Source organism: Rhizopus delemar, genomic scaffold (assembly GCF_000149305.1).
Source record: "Rhizopus delemar RA 99-880 supercont3.18 genomic scaffold, whole genome shotgun sequence".
NCBI classification, from domain to species: domain Eukaryota; kingdom Fungi; phylum Mucoromycota; class Mucoromycetes; order Mucorales; family Rhizopodaceae; genus Rhizopus; species Rhizopus delemar.
Genome location: NW_027137844.1, coordinates 195137 through 215666, shown reverse-complemented (window position 1 = coordinate 215666; position 20530 = coordinate 195137). Strand labels below are relative to the sequence as shown.

The 20530-nt window shown below is 34.1% G+C and overlaps 9 protein-coding genes across 9 annotated transcripts; 6 read left to right on the top strand and 3 right to left on the bottom strand.

The window, feature by feature from the left end:
- Positions 1-409: 409 nt before the first annotated feature.
- Positions 410-2039, top strand: RO3G_15952 (uncharacterized protein; the record flags this gene model as incomplete). Its single annotated transcript, XM_067670536.1, has 6 exons — positions 410-688; positions 744-926; positions 1107-1152; positions 1246-1485; positions 1551-1846; positions 2025-2039. The coding sequence occupies 6 exons, from the start codon at positions 410-412 to the stop codon at positions 2037-2039; spliced, it is 1059 nt and encodes a 352-aa protein (XP_067526637.1).
- A 1974-nt stretch (positions 2040-4013) lies between these two features.
- RO3G_15951 (uncharacterized protein) lies at positions 4014-4740 on the top strand (the record flags this gene model as incomplete). Its single annotated transcript, XM_067670535.1, has 2 exons — positions 4014-4151; positions 4216-4740. The coding sequence occupies 2 exons, from the start codon at positions 4014-4016 to the stop codon at positions 4738-4740; spliced, it is 663 nt and encodes a 220-aa protein (XP_067526636.1).
- Positions 4741-6476: 1736 nt separating this feature from the next.
- RO3G_15950 (uncharacterized protein) lies at positions 6477-7463 on the bottom strand (the record flags this gene model as incomplete). The annotated part of the gene is made up of 2 exons (XM_067670534.1): positions 6477-6894; positions 7024-7463. 2 exons carry the CDS (start codon positions 7461-7463, stop codon positions 6477-6479), a joined length of 858 nt encoding a protein of 285 aa, XP_067526635.1.
- Positions 7464-7871: 408 nt separating this feature from the next.
- RO3G_15949 (uncharacterized protein) lies at positions 7872-8899 on the top strand (the record flags this gene model as incomplete). Its single annotated transcript, XM_067670533.1, has 5 exons — positions 7872-7934; positions 7990-8063; positions 8315-8615; positions 8660-8831; positions 8880-8899. The coding sequence occupies 5 exons, from the start codon at positions 7872-7874 to the stop codon at positions 8897-8899; spliced, it is 630 nt and encodes a 209-aa protein (XP_067526634.1).
- Positions 8900-9412: 513 nt separating this feature from the next.
- On the bottom strand, positions 9413-11296 carry RO3G_15948 (uncharacterized protein; the record flags this gene model as incomplete). Its single annotated transcript, XM_067670532.1, has 5 exons — positions 9413-9492; positions 9545-9912; positions 9966-10759; positions 10913-11202; positions 11269-11296. 5 exons carry the CDS (start codon positions 11294-11296, stop codon positions 9413-9415), a joined length of 1560 nt encoding a protein of 519 aa, XP_067526633.1.
- A 1469-nt stretch (positions 11297-12765) lies between these two features.
- RO3G_15947 (uncharacterized protein) lies at positions 12766-14082 on the top strand (the record flags this gene model as incomplete). The annotated part of the gene is made up of 5 exons (XM_067670531.1): positions 12766-12883; positions 13071-13171; positions 13222-13348; positions 13414-13457; positions 13519-14082. The coding sequence occupies 5 exons, from the start codon at positions 12766-12768 to the stop codon at positions 14080-14082; spliced, it is 954 nt and encodes a 317-aa protein (XP_067526632.1).
- Positions 14083-16261: 2179 nt separating this feature from the next.
- On the top strand, positions 16262-16669 carry RO3G_15946 (uncharacterized protein; the record flags this gene model as incomplete). Its single annotated transcript, XM_067670530.1, has 1 exon — positions 16262-16669. The coding sequence occupies one exon, from the start codon at positions 16262-16264 to the stop codon at positions 16667-16669; it is 408 nt and encodes a 135-aa protein (XP_067526631.1).
- A 383-nt stretch (positions 16670-17052) lies between these two features.
- RO3G_15945 (uncharacterized protein) lies at positions 17053-18136 on the bottom strand (the record flags this gene model as incomplete). Its single annotated transcript, XM_067670529.1, has 2 exons — positions 17053-17084; positions 17191-18136. 2 exons carry the CDS (start codon positions 18134-18136, stop codon positions 17053-17055), a joined length of 978 nt encoding a protein of 325 aa, XP_067526630.1.
- A 406-nt stretch (positions 18137-18542) lies between these two features.
- Positions 18543-19990, top strand: RO3G_15944 (uncharacterized protein; the record flags this gene model as incomplete). The annotated part of the gene is made up of 6 exons (XM_067670528.1): positions 18543-18573; positions 18624-18820; positions 18872-18958; positions 19014-19556; positions 19612-19798; positions 19854-19990. 6 exons carry the CDS (start codon positions 18543-18545, stop codon positions 19988-19990), a joined length of 1182 nt encoding a protein of 393 aa, XP_067526629.1.
- Between the last annotated feature and the right edge of the window lie 540 nt (positions 19991-20530).

The following is a 20530-nucleotide window of genomic DNA, read 5'->3' as shown; positions in this document are numbered from 1 at the left end:
CGTTCAAAATACTTGAAATCGTCTGCACTTCAAACAAGAAGACGTTTCCTGATTTAACAAGTGTATAAAACAAAATCCGACGTACAATCAGAATACTCCGACAAAGATTGTTTTAAGATGTGACTGTGTCACAAAAAGTTGTATGAACATTGGTATCATAAGCCTTTTATATATTTATTACATTGCAAAATATAGCTAAATCATTAAACATTATCATCATTTTTCAATTTTCTAAACTGTTTTTCTTGTCATTAGAGTGAATGTTGCAAAATGATAGGAAAAAAAGGTCTGGTGGATCAATTGTTACACAAATGGAATGATAAATATCTTTTTTTTTTTTTTTTTCCTTTCATCTTTTTTATTCTTTTCCTTTGTTCACCAACCGAAAAAAAAAAAGGTGAAGAGACAAATGAATAAATTATTAGCACTACTTTTGTTTTGCTTTATAAGCATTGTTTTGGGACAAGGCTACGATACACAGAGAATTATTCTTGATTCTTCCAATGGATTTTCAGTTGAATATTTCAACAACTACAAAATTGTAAATAATTTATTGAACAATGAAAGATACAAACTTGTGTGTTGTGGGTTATCTGTTGATAATCAAACTGGATTCAATGGCGTATTTAATACACCCGCTAATAACATAGCTGTAGATAAAGCATTAGAAGCATTACCTTTCTTTGAGGTACAAGAAGTGGATGATAAAGTGAAAAAAGCTTAATTTTTTTTTTTTTTCATAGTTACTCAATGTAACCAATCAAGTTCAATCTGCTGGTCCTATTGATAATGTTACGTCGCCTTGTTATGCAAATCTGACAGATAGTCCAAAGAACACAACTAATCTTATTACATTTACTACACAATCTACTCTTCCTCAACATGTTGGTGTTTCTGCTGACCATTATTCACTCAGTCCACTTCAGGTAAGCCCCCTTTTTTTTATAATTAATTTTTTTCTTTTTCTAAAAAAAATACTTGATATAAGCGAGCATCATGGCTGGTTTATATTGCCTACTTCTTTGATATGGAAAATGAAGCAAATCAACTCCTCCATTCATTAGAAAAGAATTATCAGTGTCATCAGTCTAATTTAAAGAATTCAGGTGCTAAAAATATTGCTTGGACAAGTTATGATGGAAATCAATGGTCGTTAAAACATGACAATTATACTAAATCATTGGTTCAAGACGCAGGCATGTGCTCACGTATAAACAATGTTCCTGCTTATTAAATAATTTTTAGGCATGAAGCTTATCTCTGTCAACCATCAAACAACAGTAATCAGCAACTTGACTGAATTCCAAAATGTACTAAGCAGTGTTGACTTTGTGATTGATGAAACACCTCAAGGTGTCTTCAAGGACTTTTCTTTTGCTGGATGGCTGGCTGCAGCCAATTTGAGTCCAAGTGCTACGTTCAATTTCATTAATAATAAGAATGTCTATCGAACAGATGGGCTTGTGAATGTAAAAGGATATTCTGGTAAATCTCTCTCCGTACACTTTCAGTCTATACATGCAAAACATCGCTTACATTTCTCTCTGTAGATTATCCTATTCGATCTCCCGCTAGAGCAGATTTAGCTATTTCGGACATTATTCACATGGTCTATAATACATATGAACCTTCTTACAACATGACCTGGCTTCGTGCATTTGCTCAATCCGCTCGACCTGTTTATGTATCTAACGCAACCTATCCTAGTTGCACTAATCCTTATGAAAGACTATTAATCAATCCTTGCTCCATTGCTCCATTTGATCCCAAAAACAATAACACTATCACAGGTCCCTCAGACTCTAAAAACAGCTATGTACAGCACGGACTATCGACTGGTGGCAAAGTAGGTATAGCTATAGGTGTGGTGGCCATTGTGGCTGCTATCATTGGCGCTCGCTTCTACTTTTATAGAAAGAACAATCCAAGTTCGGATGGAAGAATGTTCTTTAGAATGCGAGACATGTAAAGTCATTTTTACGTTTTTAACAAAATCGATACTTCTTTATGTATATTTAATATAGACTTTTTGTATTTAACTTTTTTTGTATAATAAAATAACAAGTCCTCATATCTATCAGTTCACAATAAAAACTTGAGCTTCTCTAGCACATTCGGATTATATACTTGTGTGTATCAGGGTATTGACAGATTTAGCAGTTTTCAATCGAAATACCACTCTAGCCTTTAACTTCAGAAGCTACAAGTTAGTATTCAGGGACAAAAATTGAACTGTAAGACGGTGTTTGAAAATTCTTATTGTCTTTGTCAATTCCACAGATGTGATACTCTTCAGTCATGTAATTAAATGACAATTATTTCTTCAAGGGCTTTAGAGTCAAAATAGAAAGATGAAATGGTATGATTAAGAAATGCATTCTATCTTCTTTCGTTTTTATTTTATTATTTACCAAGTCAAGAAAGCATGTGATCTGCATATTTCCTTTGGGCGACGTCACTTTTCCCCCACAATCTCCATTTTTTATTCTTTTTACATAATATTTTATTCTTTCTTTCATGGATGAGTCAAACACTAGACAAAGTTCAAAGTTATCTTTAGGCTCTTCACCTTCTGTTTTGAGTGGAGACGAAGAGGAATTTGGGGAGCCACTGACACCAACAGAGAATTTGAATGAAGATGAGCTGTCAGCTTTAAATAATATATTACGAGCAGGTTCTTCCTGCTCAACGTCAAATGAAGACGATGATAACTTGTCTCATTCTTCTATATCTAATGACCCTCAACCCTCAAGGGTCGCTTCACCGGAAAAACAAACAGCCAGAAAACGAAAAAAGGGTGCAAAAGGAGAAGAAAACAACAAAAAACGGAGTGATTCTGAAACCGAGACAAGATCTGAAAGAAAACCAACTAAAAGAAAAAAACAAACTGAAGATACAAAACAAAGAGAGGAACAACAAGTGAATAATGAAATAAGTGAAGAGAAGGAAGAAGAAAAAGTGAGTGTTGATGAAGAAGAGGCAGGTAAGATACTATTTAAGGAGTATGGGAATTGCAAAAAAAGTTAAATGGATTATTATAGAACATAATGACGATTATCAACAAAAGCATAAAGAAGCACTTGCTGCACTTACGCATATTGAACTTGAATTTGCCCGGCTAAGGGACAAGTAAGAAGATTATATGAGAAAAGAATATGTAAGGAATGATTGATATATCAGATATTAGAATGTACCAAGAAAAGATGTTGGAACTAAATAATGAAGCATTGATGATTGCCAATGGTACACACCCAGAGTTGTTATCATTAATGGCGGAGATAGAAGAAAGGAAAATGAAAAGGATCAACAGTGCAAAAGAATGGCGTAGATATCAATATGCTAACTTTAAAAGACAGTACGAAGGACTTGAATATCAAGCAAATGTCCATTTTATAGTAAATTTATTTGCTCATGTCTACATGTCACTGAATTAACTAAATTAAATACAGTCACAAAAAAACGCGTTAAGACGAGGTTTATTAAATAGCATCAACAATAAGAAATGGAGCATTGAAAATGAACGTAAGTATTTAAATCAAATATCAAAAGATGAATTAAATAATTGTACCAATTGATACTGAATACAGCTTGTAATAGATCGATTACTATTCATTGAGAAAAGAGAAATGATTTTACAAAAAAAGGAAATGGATGAATTGACTGAGATTAAGAAATCCATTGGATTTCCTATGGCACCCAACCCAAGTGGACTTAGTTCGCGAGATGTTGATGAAGACTTAAGGTTGTTGGGTTTAACATAACTTAAAGTTGAATTGATTGATTACATAATTATACCCCCCTTCTTTACTCCTCATTATTGCTTGTCAATTTTTTTTGTACCATATTTTGTCATTAGAAATCTTACACGTGCAAGCATTCAGTAATAAAAAAAAACTTTTTTTTGTCTTTTTTTCTCTTTTTTTTTCATATTTTATTATTATTATTTGTTTGTTTTTTTTTTTTTTTTTTTTTTTTTTTCTTTCTAAATTCATTTTTTTTCTCTTTCTTATGATATGACACAAGGCTCATATGTACTTTCTTTACCAAAGCATATATCACTGCAAGAAGATGATTCATTCTCGAGAGATCTGTTACGTCAATTTGATAAAAGACGATCTCGACTTCATTTTGAACTAGGCCTATTGTCAGAGGTATTAAACGTGTATTCACCCAATTTTGGTAATTTGACATTTTTATATCAAAAAAAAAAAATAGGAACCTTCATCAGAAGCCTCCACAGCCGAAGAACCTATAAGAGAACAATCAGAAGGAGAAGATTTATCGATTAGAGAAATAAGAGACAGTGATAACAATAGCAGACAAAGAACATCTTCTGCCAGTGACTTATTAAAAAGATCATCTGCTTTCTTGAGATCAAAATTTGAATCTTTGAAGAGTAACAAGAGATCAAGTACAGCTTCTTCTACTCCATCGAATCGTCAGCCAACGAAAGTAATGATGAAAACTACTATTACTTTACAACCACAACAACAAACTGTATCAGCACCATTTATACCACCCACCATTACACAATATCCACCTAAGCCATTAGTTTATTCACCTGTAGAACCTATGCATGAACCAATCACTCAATCTAAGCAACTATTTCATCGTATATCTATGCCGCTACTAAAATCATCTAATCAACATCATCATTCAGAACATCCAAATACGAGTAGACCTACAAGAAGGAGATCTGAACCTGACAACCATAACAAATTTAAGAAAAAAATAGATTAAGATACTCTTTATGCTTTCATTCTATGTAATAATAATACAAATAAAACAAGGTTCAATTCATATTACACTATTTAATAATCACTCTTTCTCCTTTTGATACAAAAAAAATCTGATTTCTTTTTTAAAAACTCAGAGTCCGTCAACGGTTGTGATTTGATTGGCTAACGTCATAAACAAGGATAAAGGGGAAGTTTACGTTTAAACTTGCATTAACTTCATCTTACCGCAGGTCCATACGCGTTTGAAAGGTTCAACTATCAATGTTTAAATAAAGTAGAATATCTAAAGAAAGTTTCAGCTTTTTTAGTATTTATTTATAATTGTTTATCCCGCTTTTTAAACGATTAATACAGTCTGTTTACATGTCCATAATATCCTACAACACAATCCGCGTAGAAAAAAAAAGCTATAAAAGTGGCAGATACAACCATGTTCAAAAGAGCCCCATTCAGCATGTCTTATAGTCATCAAAATGAATGTTATCAGATACATTTTCATTCTAAAAAAAAAAAAAAAAAAAAAAAAAAATAGACACGATCCCAGATGTCTAATTTTAATAACTCCTTATCTAATTGATGGCTGCCATAATTCATTAACCTGTCTGGTAATAACCATTTAGACTCACAATTGAGGTTACAACTAGTCACGAATACTGGAAAACATATTATCGTATTGTTGCAAGCAACATGCATGTCACTAGTATCTATATTAGACATGCAAGATCTTGAATTGTCTACAGAATCATTGATATTTTGGTTATTAATGAAATAAAAGGCAACCACGCGACTCTTTGATTTCCTAATCACTAACAACTCCAAACATCTCAAATTGATGGAAAAGTTCTAGTGCTCTTTTCTTTTAATGCTTCCAATTAAATCTTTGTATATGACAAGAGCCCATTATTAGCAGCATAGACTGGGTCGTTAATGTCAAGCTGCTTAAAAAAAACGTGTCTAGACTGGTTATGGATCAAGTTCTCATCAAAAGTGACAATTAATCCTATGTATCTTTTTGTATTTAATCACTGCATTGTTTATATTATTCTTACTGTGAAATAAAAGTATAAAAAGCCATTGATAAAGAAACAAATGACTAAGCTTTGCTGTTTTTATGTTGCCATTGAAATCATTTGATATACACACGATTTTAATATAGAGTGCTTATGGTGATATGATTGCTGTAGAACAGCGTCTTATCATAATGGACATTGAATAATCACAACTAAAAGAAGTATATAAAATTGATAAAAGATAATAATTTAAATCTTTATTAAATAAAATATATTCTTCTTTTTTTTTTATATAAAACTATCACTATTAGATTCATTCTATAAAGTAAACATGAATACTAAATAAGTCATGATCTTTACTATTCATCATTTCTGTAAATGAATAATAATGGATCAGGTACCTAGTCAACTTTGATCTGACTGGAGGTATTTCATATAAATATATCTTTCCTCTCAATGAAGACGGGACAACTCTCCCAGATCAGTTAAAGAACAATAAGATCTATAAAATAACGAATTACAATTTTCCATAATCGATTCAGTGATCATTCTTTAATCAAACATGTCAATGATTGGATCTACGCTCATAACTACTCATTTATCCGCCAACTAATAGAAGAATATAAATAGTAGACGTTGTAATGATTTCTTTTTAACAATGAAGATTGTCTTAAAGTTCAGTCTCAAAAAGTATTCTTTTGGTTTTGTTGTTGTTTTGATAATTACCTTACCAGAACATAACAAAAGGCTCGTCATATTCCATGCTAGTAGCGAGGTCATCAGCAGTCGTGATATCAATTTCCGGATCAGAAAAAGCAGCTGAAGTCGGGGCGTACTTGGACTGAGCTGAAATTGATGAGGCAGAAGGGCTATCAGTGGCGTCGATAGCGGTAGGGTCAGGATGGAGGGATTCCCTCGTCATAGGAACAGCAGATTCCTTGCCCGTTTGAATAGTCTGAGTAGAGAGCATAGGAGAATCAGAAAGGATATCTGTAGTGGACTCAATGTTCGGTTGAGGAAACGAAGTGAAGACATCTTTAGCGACAGGTTTGCCCTGACGAGACCGTTCAAGGCCTGTCTTCTTAAGGGGGGCAGTCGGCACGAAGATGACTGCGTTCCAAAAACGATAATAGACACGTCCACCACTAGGTGAAACAGGACAGGCCGTAGCATTGTGCACTGTCTTATGACAATACTTGCAATATACTGGCATATCGTTCCAATATGCATGAATGAAGATCTTACCGCATCGAGAAATCTCAGGGTCGATTCACGTTAGAACATGGAATAGTTCAAGAGATGGGGATTGACCTTCAGAGACAAGAGTGGGTGTAATCTCAAGGGTGGCGTAACCAGAGCCGAGGAAAGTGCTGGTATCGGCGTCTCTAATAATCCCAGCATCACGTATAACACCATAATTGCTAAGTGTAGCAGTCAATCCGGCCAGCAGTTTTTTAGGTCGGAGCCAAGGAAGTCTTTGAAGATTTATTTTTTTGATAATAGAATCGGACGTGAGGCCCACAGCGGGACGAATGATAATATGTCCATTATCAAACTGAAGACTCTTAGCAATTGCCTCATTCTTATTTTCCTCATCGTCGAAATTTATTTCCAGATAGCAATTAGCACCAGGCTTGTGGACCAATTGACCCACAAAAAAATAGATAAAAGGCGAGTTTGTATAAAGTACTTCAGACTCTTTACGGGTGGTCATATCAAAGAAAAGTGAGCTGGGAGATTGTGACACTCCCCAATAGACAGTATTAATAACTACAGGAACTGCATCCTGAGAAATTTCTGATGATGAATTGGTAGAAAGTGACAAAGATGGCACATTCGGTACATGTACTGAACTTTCTTGAATTTTAGTTGCAAGTCGGTGCACTTTAGAGTACGGCACGGACTTAGGTTGTTTGGCATTTAATTAGGAGCTCGCTGATGGGCTGGAAGGAGCTGAGGTGCCACTTTTGTCAGATGGCTTATTTGCAGAGTGCGAAAGAAACATGTGTGAAGAAAGTATGAATGTACATAATTATTTTTTTTTTAAATATTGTGACTAACGATTTAAATAGGTAAAAAGTCATTTTACCTTTTTTGTTATTATTTTTAAACAAAAAAAAATATGGCATCCACAATATTATCGATTGCAATGATAGTTGGTCCAGTAATTGGATACATTGACCAAGTAAATAAAACAAAAGATAGTAAAATAATATGAGCAGCTAAAAGGCGTTTGTTAGTATTTTATGATTAAAAGAAATAAGTCAAGTGCTGGTTTTAATCTAGTGACATGTGCTATACTTTTATCTGCAAAGTAAATGCAAACAAAAGGTTAAAAATTACTTATTAAATTGTCTCTTTGTGCAGTATTTTGAGAATATTCTTTTGGTAAAAAAGATAAAAAAAAAAAAAACAAAGCAAATATCAAAATTTTAACAAAAAAGAAAGGTTAGGAAAACGCTTTGATACGACCTTATTGTTTCAAAGTATATTTATGATCATCTCTATGCTTATATTATTGGAGATAGCAGTACGATATAGACAAGATCATCCTGTGCTTTATAGTGAATTGAGAGCATCTTTTTCATCGTCAGACATTGATAGAGACTTGGAAGCAGAAGCCAATGGATACGAACGGAGCACCTTTTGGCATTGGGAGCACTATTTGAATTATATAATTACTTTATTAGTATTTACTACTTTAGTTGCTTTGCTTTATCTTGTATTTCATTCTCATTCGATTTTCATTGAGATATTGGGTGTACTTAGTTTAGGAATTGAAAGTACACTGCCTTTACCACAATGTATATCCAACTATAGGCATAGGTCAACCCAAGGATTTAGTTTACTTGTGCTTGTTTCATGGGTAAATCATAGACATAAAGAGACATTTCACTTACTTTACGATAGTTCTTGGGCGATGGATTTAAACTGTTTTACTTTGTCTTTACACAATCACCAGCACAATTCATTGCTTGTGGATCAATTCAACTATTCATTGACACTTTGATAGTCATTGAATTCATTTTATTCTCTACTTATGTAAAGCAGAGATTCAATATTAATAACACCGAAGATGAATGTAAGTTAAGCAATAATGACATCTTGTTCTTACTATGTCTCATAATAGTGTCAGAAGACGTGTTCTAAAACAATGCTCAAGTATTTAAAACAACCCTTTTTTCCTCTTTTTTTTTTATTACTACTATCATTGTTATTCACTTATAATGCAAATAAATCAAGCTCACACAATCTTAATTCAAGATAAAGAACAAGCTGACACTATTAGTCCTTCTTCTTATTGTTCAGTGGACGATGAAATCTATTACACTCCACCAACAACTCCTACTCTTGAATTCGACTATGCAATCACTATTCGACTTACAAATACTAATAAAGACATCAAAATTGGGTTAGCTAATGAACCACCGTATCTGAATGTGGCAAGTATCAAAAAGCAGCTTGTACCTTATTTGGATCCATCCATTCAAATAGTCAAATTAATCCACCTCGGAAACATTCTCACAGATGAAACCAAACTTGGTCCTTCAAATAAACCAATAATTGGAGATAAAGGATCCGTCATTCGAGTAAAAAAGGGAGGCGTTATTCAAGCCATGACTACGAAATTATGCTAATTTTTTTCGTTTATTGCTACTATTATTAAACTAATTGCATCTCATGGAAATCATCTGGGACAGCTTCTAATTCAATCCCTGCTACTTCTTTAAACTTTTCCAAGTCTATATTCAATTGGTTAATTAAATAATAAAACAAATAAACAATGCAACTTACTTGCTGGCTTTCTTTTAGAAATTAAATATTCAGTTACTTTCTCTGGATACAATCTTTCTTCTCTATTAAACTTGAGTCGAACTTGCGTTCGTGTACGATTAGGAATTGCTTTTGAGATTGTCTCAAAATCAGTACCAAACTGAGACAACAGTTCATAAAACAACTCTGTCTCAGCTGCCCCCCATCGGCTTGATGCTTGTCTTTTACCGTATGTGTGGCTGTTTACTTTTCTGGTCATTGAATTTTCTTCAACTATTTCCATTGCTCCATCATAAAACTCTTGCCCTGCTTGAGCTCTTTCAACTGTAAGCGAATCTGTATCAAGCACAATTTGTCCATTCACTAATCTTACTTGAGGTGCAGTGGATCTATAATCAAATACAAGTCAGACTTTTAATCCTTTCCTTTGTATTATCCTTACGTTTCTTGTAGCACAGAATTTGCTTTTTCTTTTCTACGCTTCTCTTCTTCAGCCTTCTTAGCTTCTTCTATCTTTTTTTTATTAGCTGCTTCTTCCTCCTCCTTCTTCTTGAATGCTTCAAGTTCTTCAGATGACATCTTCTTTGCTTCCTCTGCCTTTTTCAACTCTTCATATCGCTTCATTTCCATTTCTTTGAATGTCTTGCTAACAACGCCATCAATATCTTTTGTAAAATAAGACATGGATTTTTCAAGTAAATCGGGCTTGGCTGGATCCTCGCTAACATCATCCAGAGTCCTCATGTTCTCTGGTAATCGGAAATCACTTTCCCTCTTTTTCTTGGCCGCTTCCATCATCAGCCTTCTACGTTTGCTGGCTGGTGATTCTTCTTCATTAGGGGTTGTAGCGCTTGTGGAAGGTACTCCTATACCAATTGCAATAGCTGTGGGTTTACTACCAGCACTAATAGGTGTGCTTTTTCGTTTAGGTTCAAGCGTGCTTGCCTCTTTTGCCTTGCCTTTATCCTTGTTTTGTGTCTTTCTTGATGTACTTCCTTTCTTTGCAGTGCTGGTCGTTGATTTTGAAGCTCTTGATTTTGATGCGCGGCTTGTTTGTGAAGCGTTAATGCTGCTACTTGGCTGTGGTATTCTATTATCGTTTGTTGATGAAGTATTGGGTGAAGATGGTATTTTTTCAATTTCAACTTCTTCTCTCTTTACAGGCACATCAACCGTATTATGTTCGTCCGAAGGTGAAGGTGCAGCAATGACTCTTGGTATATTGGGACGAGCCGACTTTTTTGCTATCCCTTTTGCAGGAATTACCCTGGTTGGGTGACTTGCAGAAGTTTCAATTTGACTGTTGATTGCTAGCTCTTCCTCCGTTAGATCCTCTGTTTTTGGTTCTGGAGTGGGTTTATGCTGTGCGATCTCAGCGGATTGACTTACAGGTTGACTTACAGGTTGACTTACAGGTTGACTTACAGGTTGACTTACAGGTTGACTTGCAGGTTGACTTGCAGGTTGGCTTACAGGTTGGCTTACAGGTTGGCTTAAGGCAGGTGGTTGACTTGTGATCGGTTGAGAAAAGGACGATGTTGATTGATTTGCGATTGATTGAGAAGAGGAAGACGATTGTTGAATTGAAATTGGTTGACTGGAGGACGATGCTTCTGAAGGCTTTTTGACACGATTCTTACTTTTATTGATTGTAGGTCCAAATTTTTTTTTATTCTTGTCTTTTTAATGAAAATTAGTAATTGATTTCTTTTTTTCTTTTTGTAAAAAGCACTAAAATAACATACTAACGCCAATAGATGTAAGAGAAGACATGATTAAATAATTCACTGAAAAAAAAAAAGCAAGTCTTGTTTAAGGTATGACCAGCCATTTTTTTTCGCTCTAATCGCGAAATATTTCAAATCTGGCCAATAAAAAGGGAGAAACAGCTGACTGTGGCTATTCTTTTACAAGCATGTGTGAATGTTTGATTATAGAAGCTGTATTGTGTGAGCAATGCTAGTTTTGTCAGCAAAGTGTGCGCTCAGCATTTTTAAAAGCAGACGAGTGATCGCATTATATCCAAGTTACGCAAACCGACCATTTGTCTCAATTACTGCTATTGTTAAACGTATGCATTCAATGACAGGAAGCTAAGAGTAGCTATGTAAGCAAAGTTTCTTAAGCGTCCAGGCACTTTTCAGTATGTAATAAGTTAGATAAAAGCTTTCGAAAGAAACTATGCTGAGTAAATTTTATACTGTATCAACCCTAATCCAGCACTACAATGCATTTGAGTTTTTATCAAAAAACCTACTAACAGCAACCTCCTTCTTCCCGCCTTCTTGATAAAGATCGATAAGTAAAATCATTTACAAGTGCTTTTATACTATTTATACCTATTGTTTACATACTATTCATTCTAGTAATGAAGACATATTCTCACGTTAAAGTATATAGTCCCAATGTGTGCATCAAGTGCGTTTGATATTTAATCTTGTTAATCTAAATTCTTCAAAATAATTTTTAATAATAATGTCCACTTCTTCGATAAATTGTAGTAGTTTTTTCCTAGTAGAAAGAAGAATGTACACTTCCTCACCTGTCTTGAATATTTATTTGTAGTTTCTTAAAGCTCCTTCTATTCATACCTGTTATAAAAACGATTTATTGATGCAAATCTAGATTACACAACGCAACGAAACAATAGGATCCCTACATGTACTAAAATAACAAAATAAGACAAAATATCCAAATCCTTTTTCTTATGTTTAAATTTTGTTACTCTTTACTATGTACCTTTTTATAAATCAGAATGAGATAAAGTCTTTCATAAATACATCCTCTTTTTCTCCATTGTTACAAGAAATGCAGTACACAATGTATTTAATAGAATACCCCCTCTAAATAGTTTCAGCTTTTTCAAATGTCTGTGTATGAAGATATACTTTGGACCCTGAAGGTTGAATAATACCCTGTGATGTCATATTATCAGTTCATCCCACCCTTGATCTTGCTAAAGAAGAACAAAGAAGCATCCTTGAATTGATTAGCGCATCGCTTCATAATCTCTTTCACTTGTTATGAACATTTAATTTTATGTCGTCATTCTTCAGGAGGGGGATTACAATATATAATATTTTATAATTAACCAATCATTTATTCTATAAAAATACAACAATTACTGATGGAGAAACAGTAAACAGGAGAACGAGAGAGTGTAACATTCGGAGTAAAAAAAGCGGGCTAAAAAAATAAGATAAAAGGTACCTCAAGACATACTTCTTCTTTCCAAACATAACATGTCATTAAGAGACGATTTAACTATCAACGAAAGAGATCCATTGTTATCTTCATTTGATCAACGTCAAGAATATAATACTAGTAATAATACTTACAAGGTTAATAATAATAGCAATGGTAAGCTTTGAAATCCTTATTATCTCTGAAGAGGGGCGAGATGTCATGAATATAAAAGCCAAATAATTTTTTTTTTGGTTGGATAAATCATAAATGTACTCTACACGTTCATCCTTTACTGCCATACATAATAACCTCTCCAGAGTTAATAATGAAGACATTCCATTTGAAAATAAACAATCAAAAGAGCCATCTGTACTAACATTATACAACTCAGATGAACTTGGTACAAGCCAAAGATCGAGCTACCAAAAATTCGTGCGACGATCACAAGAATTCAAGATGCAAGTAAGTAAAGATATATTTCTTTGATCATTTTATATTTAAGAGTAAAATAGCATAGAGAATTCTTGGCTGAATTCATTGGTACTCTTATCCTCGTATTGTTGACTTGTGGATTCTGTGCAGAACAAACGTTAAACATTGAAAAATCAAAATCATGGTTAACCTCTTCCCTTGGTTCAGGTAAATAACCATAAAGTTTATTTTTATTTTTTTCTAAATAACAAATATTCATTGCTTTTTTATAGGCCTCTCTGTATTGATTGGCATCTGTGTTGCAGGCCACGTATCTGTAAGTTATACATGCATATCTTTTAAGAAGATGTTACTTATCTTTTTGTGGTTGTTGTTAGGGCGGTCATCTGAATCCTGCTATCACGATCGCTTTTTGGGTATTTAGTGGATTCCCTATTCGAAAAGTACCTATGTATATCACTGCTCAGCTGTTGGGTGCCTTTTCCGGTGCCGCTTTACTCTACAGTATTGTTGAACCTGCCATCTCCCAATTTGATCATGGCAAGCGTCAGATTTTAGGCGAATTGGGTACAGCTGGCATCTTTGGTACTTACCCTCCACTCTATGTTGGTACTGGATCTGCTGTGGCTTCTGAAGTCGTTGGTACCGCCATGCTCTTACTTGTTGTAATGGTCACCGGTCATCCAAACAACTTGCCATTCAGAACAGCTCAAGGTGCCATGATTGCTCTTGGTGTCACCACCATTTCGCTCTGTATCGGTTACACCTCTGGATTTTCCCTTAATCCTGCTCGTGACTTTGGTCCTCGTCTGTTTACAGCCGTTGCTGGCTGGGGAATTGATGTTTTTACAGTGCATCATTATTATGCTCTTGTGCCTATGTTTGCTCCTATCTTGGGAGGATTGGCCGGTGGATTTATTTACACTGTCTTTATCGATTAGTGTTTTAGTATCTCTCTTATCTGTATATATTACAATACTTATTCGCAATATCAATTATTTTGCATTTTAAATAAATCGTTTTATCATATAAAGATTTGCTTTTATGAAATGCTGTTTATCAGAAAGCAAGATAAATAAACTTTAGAGTTTATTGAGCGACAAACAAATATACATAAGTTATGGTAAGAAAGAGATTTTAAAATATATACTACAAATAACTTGGGCATATAAAGAAAGAATTAGGACACACGCTGTCGTGGTATTTCAACTTGAAACAAAAGCTATTTTCAATTTCTATGTGCCTTTTTTAATAATCCTCGTTACTATGCTGCTACAGAGAGTGGAATAAAACATATAAAGGGCCCCTTAATCATTTACTTTTTTTTTTTTTCCTCATTCAGAAGCGCGCTTTCGCTTCTTTTAAAATGCTTATGCCAGTCAAACCAAGCATATGATTTCTGTGATGTTTATCATTCTTCATTTTAAAAAAAATTATTTGTCTTGTAGACTAGGTAACTTGATGCTTCTTGCAAGGTAGTTTCATTGAGTTTCTGTCTCACTTTTTTCATGTTCTTTTCGTTTCTTTTTTCTTTTTGGATAAAATAATCAACTGTTATTAATGCTCCTAGAATACAATTTTAAAAAGAAAAACAAGATTGAAGAAGGAGAGGAACCTGAAAGGCATTATTGTTGTTGTATAAGTACGCAGAAAACTTTCCTTTAATTATCCTAGGGTCACTCCCTACATTAATTAAATGCTTTCTAATTTAAAAGCAAAAGTGAATCATTTAAGAACATTTATCCTTTCTTCTATTTCTAATTAGAATTTGTTATTCGCTCTGATGATGACTGTTTAGGAACTTCATCCCATCTAATATAATGCATCTTTTCTCCTTCACTAAAAGGGAGAAAATAAATATCTTAGATAGCACCTTGGCCTTTATTGAAAAGAGGGCTTCCTCTCGCAATCCTCCGTTTGCTGTCAGATATTGGCATTATACCAACATTGCTGCCTGTTTTCTCCATTTATTAAAAACGCTTTTGTAAATAAAGTCCAGAAAGGAGAGATTGCAAAAAGAATAGTCTTTATGCTGTTATTCACGCCTTTTTCATAAGCTACATAAAGAACGCGAAGGATTGGCCTGAGAATAAGTAAAAGTGATTAATGTCCCAGTGAAAATTAAATATCTCCGATAGTCTGTTACTTTTATCACAGTACGTGCATATGTAAATCTTATTTGGGAGAAAATACTAAACTATAACCCTCCCTCTCTATTTATATTGTACGTATGATGATAGGAGGCATAGAAAGCTCTATTCAATATCTGGGCCAGTCATAAATAATGAAAAAAAAAAAGGTTGCAAAGGTTTAAAAAAGTAAAAAGGGATAGTTTATTAAAATGGATGTTTAAGATCGTAATATTGCGTGGATCATCTATGACTTTTTGCTCCCCAATTCTGTCTCATCATAGTGTGGAAAGCATCTACCGTTATTTAAAGTTTTTGTATTGGAAATATAATTATGCTATTGCGTCTTCTCTCTTTACATTGTAGAATTTCTGAGAAAACAATAACACAAAGAAAAAGAAAAATGCATTATTGTATATGATGAAGATGGTATAGCCACCAACTTCTTTATAATAAAAGAGTAAAAAAGAATCATGATATTTTCAACTATAAAATAAATCAAGATAAATTCAAAATACACCTTTTTTAAAAAATCAACGTTAAATCAATTGTCATGAATTAAACTTCATGACTTTTTTTTCTTTTTCTTTTTCTTTTTCTTTTTTTTCACTTTCCACTTGCTTTGGAGTAAACAATGTGCCATCACTTAAATATAGCGCAAGATAAGAAGTACTGTTTATCCGAAAGGAGTACACATAAACCAACCAAATTAGAGATTGACCTTGCTCTTTCTCAACCTGCCTTATGTTTTTGCAAAAAACCAGCTCACCTTGTCTTTACACATGAATATGGCCCTATCTTAGAATGTGGTAACTATCAAATGGAGGCTGATGATCCAACACTTCAGATAAATTATATTTGTGGCTTTCACATGCACATGCACTCCTGGGGCAAGTTAAAAGCAAAATTAATGGGAAAAAAAAGTGTAAGGATAGCCACAGATCATCGAGAATTGAGTGCCTGCCCACTTTATAATCTTTCCTTTTGTGCCATGTTCTCAGTCACTAATCTTTATGCAAAGAGATCTCTCACAGTACCCACTTGCTTCTGTAAGCGACCTGTTATACTTAAAGAACAAGATGGATCACTTGAATATGTCTGTATGAATTGTGATGTGGAAGGAGCCAAACCTAAATGTAGCTGGAACTTGCCAGTTGCTGAGGTTGCATTTCCAAGACCAGTAACTCGTCTTCATCGTCTCGTCAGTTTGGAAGAATATTTGAAAGTGAAACAAGACAAGTTAAATTATATTAAGTCTCAGACGGTTCTCACACCTTCAATTAATGTTCAAAGAAATGATAGCCAAATGATTTTCGATTCAAGTGATTCAAGGAGCAGTGAGGCAGTATTGACCAATGATATGTTTACTGAAGAACAAAATCGTGAATTGACGAAATAATTAACCTGTATAACTAACCAAGCTGAGAACATTGTGTATTATACTTAATCAACCCGTAGGCATAGATGTTATGTGCTGAATAAAGAGACATAAATATCCTAATTATCTATAGTTATTAGAAAGTCAAAATCGAGAAAAATTAAAATCATACCAATATTGATGTCTATTAAACTTGATGGATGTAAAAAAAAAAAAAAAAAAAAAAAAAAAAAAAAAAAAAAAGCGTCATTCCATCATAAGAACATTATTAGATTATTAAATAGAGAGTTTTATTATTTAATGTATATTCTAAGTTTTACATAAATCAACTTGGTCTAACATAGCAATGGATGCACCTAAACACCAGCCGGTTTCTGCTCCTCTAATTTTTTTTGCAGTGCGTACTAAACGATCGGATGGGATATCATAACCAAATCTTAATAAATTATAAATATAGCTTAAGTTTAAGCAGTAATCAGGATCATCAGCTAAATGTTTAAGTGCTTCAGGAATATGCTCAAAGGGTCTTGTTTCCCCTTTACAGACACGATCAGCTAATTCGCCCAATTCTTCAACTGAGAATTCAGAAGGCATGCCGAGTGGCTGCGTGAGATCATAAAAGTAGGAAAAGACATAAAGGTCCCTATTCCTGAATGTCTCTGTTAGCAGAGGCTGATAAACACCGTCGAATGCACACGGACTTGTTTGACAAAGTTTGTCCTTATTGAATATTTTTTCAATGATATTTCGACAGGCAGCATGTCCAGCACCAGTTCCAATCAAAGTCACTATTTCTTTTTCATACTCGAATTGTTCTTTGTATCCGTCTGGTAAACAAGGATGATACACTTGATCCTTGCCTTTCCACATATCAATTATTTGTGTCTTAATCTTCTTTCTAGCTTCATTGAGACCATATCCGAGATAAGAATGCTGATACAAGTCAAATACGCCATTTTGATATTCTAATTGATACCTATGATCGCCCTCAGCCAACCGACTCGAATTAACAAAAGTTGGCTCAAACACTATCTGAGTTGAGGCACCGCCTAAATCGAATATCGCAGCTGACTGTCCATCATTCTTCAATTTGCCCAATAAATAGTTGACAGTGATCCACGCGTACAATCCTTCATCTTTACCGTCCATAATTTCAATAGCATTGTCTCCTGCAATAGGGAATGGATAGCTCTCGAGAAGTTTGCGTACAGCATTCAGAATTGCTTCACTTTTCTCAGCACCCAAAAGACGAAGGCCGGCAGTGGCCTTGACGGCGATCGGAGTACATTTTTGCTTTTCTTCAGGGACGCTTTGAACAGCAATATCCAAAAGTTCTGTCAGAGAGGCAGCAGCCTCTTGAGGATTGTTCTCGTAGTGCGATAATCCTGGATTTAGCATCTGGAATACTTCGTTTTCTAATACGGGTTCATCACATACACTGAATCGATAGACGTGCACTCTTGAACCTGATGAACCAGCGTCAATCATGACGGCATATTCAATTGAAACTTGCCCGTCTTTTGTAGAAGAGCAACTTTTTGTTTGTTTTTTATCTAATAAATACCTCCCTTTAACAAAACAATAATTGCAAAAAACAACATAACGATTCTCAAATTATTTTTTACCATTGCTGTCGGATAAGATAAAGGTTGAGGAAGGACGGTAAAGTAACCAAAGAAAAAACCCAACAAAGAGAAAAACTAAACCAGACTTCCAAATGAGACCTTTTTTGGTCTTTATTGAAATCACCATTAAAGAAAGAAAAGGAGAGGCTATTTTTTTTAGTAAATTTGGTACATTGCTATTTATATCTTTCTCTATTTTAATTTTTGGGCTTAAATTATTATTTTTTTTTTTATCTTTGTATTTTTTTTTTTTTCTTTTCTAACTTTAAATGTCTGCTTTAAGCCAATTCAAATTTTCGGGTAAATAAATTATTCGCTTTTTGTGATAAACGAATAACTTTTTTTACTAGTGGCCGATGCATTTGACTCTTTTAGGGCATTACGTGTACCAGCCAAGGATGGAATAAGTGGACAAAATATTCAACTAGAATATATTCACCAAAAAGTGATTGGAAATGGCTCTTTTGGTGTCGTATATCACATAAAACTAACCCAAAATAACCAAGACGCTGCTATTAAAAAAGTATTGCAGGATAGACGATTCAAGGTATACAGTTTTTTTAAGAAGTTGGACGAAATTTGACACATTTCTAAATAGAATAGAGAATTAGAAATAATGAGAACAATGCATCACCCTAATATTTGTGGATTAAAAGCATACTTTTATACTCAAGGAGATAGCAAGGTTAAATAGATAAATAGTAGAAGGAAAGTATGGAAATTTATGTTACTTTGAATAGAAAGATGAAATATATCTCAACTTAGTTATGGAATACGTGCCAGATACGGTCTATCGTGTGTGTCGACACTATACCAAAATAAAGCAAGGAGTGCCTATGTTGATTGTCAAGCTGTACATGTATCAGCTTTTTCGCTCACTTGCTTATTCTCATACTTTGGGTATTTGTCACAGAGATATCAAACCACAAAATCTCCTTGTAAATCCGGTCACAGGTGAATTAAAATTATGTGATTTTGGTAGTGCCAAAATGCTAGTAGAGGGTGGAATGAATGTAGCTTATATTTGTTCACGCTATTACAGAGCTCCTGAATTGATTTTTGGCGCCTGTCAATATACTTTCAGTATAGATATTTGGTCTTCTGCTTGTGTTATGGGTGAGTTGTTGCTGGGTCAGCCTTTATTCCCAGGTGAAAGCGGAATAGATCAATTAGTTGAAATCATCAAGGTTTTGGGTACTCCTACGAAGGAAGAAGTTTTGGTCATGAATCCAAATTATAAGGAACACAAATTTCCAACTATTAAACCTCATTCTTTAGCAAAGGTAATATAATACACGCATACTAAGTTACTTTAGGTGAGTAACTTTTTTAAAATAGATTTTTAGATCAAGGACACCACCTGAAGCTATTGATTTACTATCACACGTCTTACAGTATGATCCTAGAAAGAGATTGAGCGCAAGTGAAGCTATGGTTCATCCATTTTTTGATGAACTTCGTAATCCAGAGACAAAAATGGCGAACGGGCGTGATCTACCCGAGCTATTTAATTTTACAAGAGAAGGTTAAAGAAGAAATTGAAAAGAAAAACCTTTCTAATATTTATTAAATTTTATTAGAGCTTTCCGTTAGACCTGATCTTATACATAAATTAGTTCCAACGCACTATAGAGAAAAGCTAATGCAATCTGGAATTGACATTAATAATTTTACGCCTATTCCTTTGAAGGATTTACGTTTAAGTCTATCAGACTAAGGAAATAAAAAAAAGTTAAATCTCACTTTATCTCCTTATAAAGGATTTTTGCATTTTTTTTTTTTCTCAGTAAAGTTCACTCGGATTGTTCCAAATTTGAAGGATGAAGTACGAGAAAGGAGAGAAAACCCGGGAAAAAATGGAAATTGTGTTACTGAGGATGTGACGAGAAGGCAAAGGCGTTCAGTAGCAAACAGACAGACTCTTAATAGGCATATATGCAATCAAGTCAATAGTATCTCACTTACGCTATTACACGTCACATTACAATAGTTTTATTTCATTTCTGCAATACTTTTTTGTAATATTTTGTTCAATACTGGCTCTGTATTTTTTGAAAAAGAAAATCCCCGCAAAACAGCTATTTGTCCTAGCAAATTAATGGTGTAGTACTGGGAACCAACTGATGTTTTACCAAAGGACAAAAAAAAGAAACATCATAATTTGTAACTAATATTATAGGTCTTATTAAGCCTGAGGATTTTCCTTGAATAACTTGATTTCAGCAAAGCACGGTTAACGCCTTGTGAAAAATCGAAA